This window comes from Rhineura floridana, chromosome 6 (assembly GCF_030035675.1).
Source record: "Rhineura floridana isolate rRhiFlo1 chromosome 6, rRhiFlo1.hap2, whole genome shotgun sequence".
In the NCBI taxonomy this organism is placed as follows: domain Eukaryota; kingdom Metazoa; phylum Chordata; class Lepidosauria; order Squamata; family Rhineuridae; genus Rhineura; species Rhineura floridana.
The window spans coordinates 29,400,452-29,406,891 of record NC_084485.1 but is presented as its reverse complement, the minus strand read 5'-3'; the positions used below and the strand labels follow the sequence as shown (position 1 = coordinate 29,406,891).

At 40.6% G+C, this 6,440-nt stretch overlaps 1 protein-coding gene across 2 annotated transcripts in view; it reads right to left on the bottom strand.

The window, feature by feature from the left end:
- Positions 1 to 1,224: 1,224 nt before the first annotated feature.
- The window catches only part of PEDS1 (plasmanylethanolamine desaturase 1), a 41,904-nt gene continuing 36,688 nt past the window's right edge, over positions 1,225 to 6,440 (bottom strand). Inside the window, exons 5-6 of one of the 2 annotated variants that reach the window (XM_061631314.1) lie at positions 5,810 to 6,019; positions 1,225 to 2,500 (exon numbers count right to left, since the gene is read on the bottom strand). In XM_061631314.1, the coding sequence (XP_061487298.1) occupies positions 2,379 to 2,500; positions 5,810 to 6,019 (332 nt within the window). In that variant the 3' untranslated portion in view covers positions 1,225 to 2,378. Of the gene's footprint in view, positions 2,501 to 5,809; positions 6,023 to 6,440 lie in introns of both variants that reach the window. The other variant, XM_061631313.1, reaches the window with a different exon arrangement.

Here is a 6,440-nt window from a genome sequence, read left to right as displayed (position 1 = left end):
GGGAGAAATGGGATAGTGTCATAACATCATTGTGCCCCTGGCTGATTGATTGTTCCAAGGGGCTGTGGCTCATTGGTAGAGCATTTGCCTTGTATGCAGAAGATTGACAGTTCAATCCCTGGCATCTCCAGGTAAGACTGGGAGAGCCTCCTGCCTGCCATCTTGAGAGAACCACTGCCAGTCACTATGGACAATAGTGAGCTGGATGGACCACTCATCTCACTCTGTATAATATAGGTTCCTATGTGTGCTTTCATGTATGTTTCTTGTTTGCTGTAGGATTGGGAGATGGTGGATTTAGTACAGGAGATTGGTACTGACACTTTCCTTTTGCTAGGTTATTTTAGGTGCCTGAACGTGTATTTTATTATTACACTGTTTTTGTGCAACTGTAAAAGTCTACAGTATCATTTCAATTCACTGTTTTAATGTTGAAGGCAATTATGTTTTGTTATGCATTTGACAGTTTGACTGCTCTGGCATTTTCTAACTGAAGAGGGGTATATAAATGAGCTTAATAGATATTTAGATGACAAAACTAGCTCCAAAAAGAGAGAGCTCGTGTTAGTATGGAGCTTGTTAATAACATCAAAAATATTGATGGTTCAGAAGTGATTAAGTGCCCCACTACCTCTACGTATAGCAGGGATGGGGAATCTGTGGCCCTTCAAATGATGTTGGGGCTACAATTCCTATCATCCCTCACCATTTGTCCTGCTGGCTGGGGTTGATGGGAGTTGGGGACTCTGGAGGATCACAGAGGTTAAAAAAAGGAAACAATGAATACAGTGTCACAATGAGATGCAAGGCCTGGCTATAAGAAAGAAAAAGTAGGTAATATCACCTCTATATTTAGCTAGAAATTGACATTGTTTAGTGGCAAGTTTTATATTAAGAAATAAGCATAAATGGGAAACTTGATTTAAATCAATCCATATTGGTACAAATCACTACATTTCTAGATGCTATCAAAGATGGAATCGTTCTGTAAATCTACCTTGAGTTGTTTTCTAGAACATTGTTTTTTAGAACATTGAGTATTTCAACAGTTTTCTAAACAAGTCAATGGAAATCCACACGTGGTTTGTTTAAGATCAACATGACATGTTAAATTGCTCTACAACTTGTATTTGGTTGTTAGCAAAATGCTAGAGATGCAGTCACACCCTCGAATCACAAATATAAAAAATATATATTGCAATGAGACTAAACAAATGCAATTAGTATAATTGAACTGCTTTGTTATAAATATATTATATACATTCGGACCACATTAAAATATTATTCCATGTTACACCAAAAAGATTAAGGCTTTATAATATTTACATGAATGAGCAAGCACCTTTAAAAATACACACCGCCATTAACCTATCCCTCCTAACAAATAAATTCAATGATGTGCCCAGTTTCCTAGAACTACCTTACACAATGATCACTGGAAGAGAGGATATACTGAAAGGAACCCCAATCACTGAATACTAAATGACCTAACACAAGTGTCTTATGTTTTGACACTTGTGCAGAAGGTGTTCTGCTTTTCCCCAGATTGCTACTAAGTTAATTAGTTGCAGGCTTATTACAGCAATGGTCTGCTCAACTATCAAGGAAGTAGAACACTTGTTTATTTCAGGAGACAGACAACAATAAGGATCCTTAATCCACTAGCACAGCCTTTCCCAACCAGTGTGCCTCCAGATGTTGTTGGACCACAACTCCCATCAGCCTCAGCCACATTGCCAATGGTCAGGAAAGATGGGAATTGTGGTCCAACATCTGGAGGCACACTGGTTGGGAAAGGCTGCACTAGCAGAACAAGACTCCCAAATGGTCTGTTGCACACCACATAGACTAAGGCTTGACATGACAGCAAGATGAAGCAACTGGAAGGTGTACCAGACACTAAATGCATGGAAGTGGTGACATTTTCATAAACTTCCATTCCCTCTGCTGATTCTCACGCAGTTTGAACCTGCTCCTTAAAAATGCAGTGCTTGTTTGCTATCTTCACGTTGGTCTTACCTTGGCTTTCAAAGTGGCAATTCATGTTGATACAACACATTTTACTGTGCCAATGACATATCTTACTAGAAATGGTGCACTGTCTTCTCCAACTAATGGCTTTTGAGACTCAAGGATGAAAATGTTCAACATCAGCAGATGTAGCTAACAGAAGGTGCTCAATACAAATGGAAATTAGCCATTTGCATTTTCAAGTATTACTTTGAAGAGTGAGTCCTTTAACTGCAGTCTGTTAGCACTTTGTAAAAGCATTGTGCTTTAGTCCATTATTTCCTTTGCAAGTCTTTAATTTGGCTGATGGCTTTTTCTTTTAAAAATATTGGCAACAAGTATAAGGACTGCAGACGCCTGGCAAGAGTTTACTTTATTTTCTGAGCCCATTTCATGTCATCTGCTCTAGGTTTTTCTCCTGTCAGTCCTTCTATGATATTCTCTAGGAACCTCCAAAATCTGATTTTCTCCAACGGGTAGTTCAGCCAGCCTGAAAGATTAAAGTGGAGGGAGAATAAGGATGTGAATTAAGTTGTACAGTTGAAGATAACTGAATTAATTTAAGATATTATAATAAAAATACAGGATAAGATTATTTAGGTTGTTAACAGAAGACACATGCAGCCCAATATTATGCAGGTTTGCATAGAAGTGGGCTGCCTGATGTCAGTTCCACTAGCCTCAGTTGGGCTGGCTTCAGGTAAGCGTATAAACAATTGCACTTAAAACTTTCCACTCAAAACATTGTTTTACTTTTGAAACTAAATGTGTTCCACGCTCTATGCAGATATTAATCTCTCTCATACACAGGGTCTCATCAACATTTTAAAGGGCTTCTTTCAAACCATGCAGACCGTCAACCCAGTTTGACCTGCTACAGGTTTACCATATGCCCACCAGATGATGCAACTTTTACACACAACTTTTACAGCTAACATGTTCTTGTGATTAGTTCCTACATGCCAATGCAAACTGTAATGCCAAGACAAATTTTAAAGAGGTCAGGAAAAATCAGCAATTGGACTCCTTTAACACTGGAAACACACGGTGGTAGCTATGCCAAGGGAAAAGAGGTTTTATAGATACGCTCAATTGCTCCACTTGCAGGCAAAGCTCAGAAAAGGCATGTGGCAAGATGCGCTTTGCATTTAATTGAGGTAAAAGAATTCTGGAGTCTGCCAATGTCTCAGATCAGAATCTGTCAACAAAACCTTTAAGTATGAGAAAAGCAGAGTGATTTAAATGTGGCCAGAATGAGCTGTCAAAATATTGAGTGTTCTAAGCTATCAATGATCAAATACTACAGTCCACTGCCCATCAGCTTTTGAATATCACTGAATGTTAGCTATCAAATATAAATCCTAAAATCACGTATTGTTGGCAAACATATTAAGATCAAGTGTCATCAGCGGTGTAAAAACAATTATATCCAATACTGTTAATTCCATGTCAAAATTTCCAAAGGAATGGGGAAAATGTTGGCTGCAACGCAAGGCATTGCAGTTTGATTTGCAAATTCCAGATGATGAAAGTCTTATATGCAACAGTAATGTAAACAGCTGTTTGATTTGCTTTACAGATGCAATTTGAGTAATGAGCAGGTCCCAAAGTTCCATGGGTAGTGTTTCTACTCTCACCCAGGGACTTTTCAACTTCCCTCATTGCAGTACACACTACAAAGTGGGCTCTCCAGAGCCAGATGTTTCCTTCTGGCAATCACATTCCTCCCCCCCACATCAGCCCCACAGTTGTGTGTACACAAGTGCCTTCTGCTCGCACACATTTTTATAGATTTATATTTTACCCTTCATTGTACTATTTCCAGAGTTGCTTACAATAAAAGAAAAGAAACAGAATAGCAGCAATAAAACCACCAGAAATTATGAGTATGGGAAAAGAAGGGTCATTATCTTGTGCCAAAGACTTAACAACCCGCTCTATACCAAGTCAGGCCACTGGGCTATCTAGCTCAGTACTGTCTATGTTGGCCAGAAACTATTCTGCAGGTTTCCAAAACCTTTTGAATGCAAATCATGTGCACTACCAATGGCAATGACCCTCTTCCTCACCACACCAGGTGAGCATCCCTGGAGAGAATATACCATAAGGGGGCACTCACAGCAAAGCCAGCTCTCTCTCTCCCCAGTCACTGCCTGCCTCCTTTCAAATGGTGCCAGAACCCAGAGGAGGAGCTTCAAAAGTGATCTAAATGTACAAGCAGACTCACTTTGGAATAGCAGAACTCCTAAAGCACATGGAAGATATATTCCCATTGACTGGATCCAGCCAGCAGCTATATGTTGCCTTAACTGCAGTTTCCAGACATTTCAGAAGGCAGCTATACATGGAATGCATTACAGGCAATTGCCAGAGTTTGGCAACTGCACTCAAGTTACCCTTGTCCAAGAAGAGTTGCTCTTTGGGAGGGAGTTAGTGCACCAGCCGTAGCTGGTGGAATGCACTCTGCACCATGCAGCGCATTGACACTGTGCTAAAAATGCACTTTAAGCAAGTATGAAAATGTATTTGTGAGAATTCAAAGTGAGACAGGGAGCATTAACTGTGTGTAATTAAATGTGTACCAAACACTATACATTTTCACTGTGCAACTCTGCACTTGCACACAAGTGGCTGATGGAACCCTTCTTGCAACCATGTGTATCAGTTCACAGGAGGACCACACTGCAGATTCAAGATCTCTTGTCCAGTATGGGTCTTAATCGTTATTAATGACCAGCCCAAGTTCAGAGACAAAGGAAATGTGGATTGTAGAGTGACAATTGCATCCAACATAATGCTAAGTCAGGATCCCATCAATGGAAGAATTACCATTAGTGCAATAGGACTTCCCTCCCTTCTCTCCCTTGTGCATATCCTAAACCTGTTCTGGAGTTTCCCCAACCCTTCAGAGCAGATCTGGGGAGGGCGCAGGGCACATGCAGGGGGAGGACAGCAGGAAGTCCCACTATGCTAGTAGTAATCCTTGCACTGACAGGATGCCTTAACTGGATATCGCCCTAAGTGTTTATCCTCAACAGCCAGAAAATGCACATTACCTTCAAAATGCAGACGTTATTAGATTCGACTCTCATCAGCCCCGGGCAGCAGACCCAAAGGGATTATGGGAGTTGTAGACCAAACATGTCTGGAGGGCTGAACATTCCCCATCCTTTATGTAGATCTACCTTTGTTATAAATCGATGCTGAAATGGTACACACACAGCTGTTTTCATGGTGGTCTGATGTTATTATCTTTGATGCTATATAGTTTGGTTAGATTTTAATTGTTTTAAAGATGGCATGGTATGTATTTATGGTGTTTGTCATTTTGCTTTTGTATCCTGTATTTTTATTTTGTGGAAGTCACTTCGTGAGGGTGTTTTTTCTAAAAGACAATTCTGTAAGTATTTTAAATAAACTGCATAAATGTTGCAAGTTTGAGCTGACCATACTCCCCCACCCAAGTACCACTTTCTGAAATTGGTCCCTCTAGGTAAGAATGGAAACCCAACCCCAAAATTAGGTTGGTGAAAAACAATACTTGGGCAAACTCAGGACTGGACATCTGTGTCAAAGGGTCTGTGAGCTTGACTCTGGTACTGATCACCAATTCCTGGGCTGAGCACATGCAACCTGTTCCTTAATTCTTAGCATTTGCCTGCTTGGCTCCAGCTGGTGGATTAGAGTTTGATAAAAACAAACATCAAAGTAGATCCTACAAGCCTGAAGTCTGCCCACCCCTGAAACAGAACATGTAATGTCTACCATGTCAAATGCAATGAGATTCACATGTATTTACCTGTAGTAATACAGAAATAAGTTTCATGAGGAGACACGTGGTGGATCCTGTGGTGTTTCCGTGGCAGGATAATGTGCCAGTCCTGCAGGAAGATAACCCAGCGAGGAAGACCAAAGTACGTATGAGACCACTTGTGAATCTGGTTTGTCAAGGTTCCAAATATAGCCAGGGCATAAACATAACACTCCCAAGGGCACGTTTGGTGTAATGCTTCTGGAAAGGAAAAAAAGGGGAGAGTAGGATTTATTTTACTCTCACTGAATAAGCTCGCAACAGAAGATGTCTGGACACATAGGTCACCTCCTCCCCAATACGAGGACAATTTCTATGGGTTGGTCACATTTAAGCAGTACACTGTATGTTACTATTAAGTAGTTCATTGTGTTAATACTATAGTTACCAAGTGATCATTCACCCCCAGAGGAATTCTGAAATGCCACGTTAGATCAGTGTGTCACTGGTGACCAGATACTCAAAACAGGTGATGGCCACCTCCATCCTCTGTTTGCAAGATGCTCAGGGGCATCTAGTTCACTAATGTTAGCAACAGAGTGCTTCACCAGAAGGAACTCTGTCTGATTTAACAAGTCAGTTGTTAGCTTGTTGTTTACCTCTCTAAACAACAAAGACT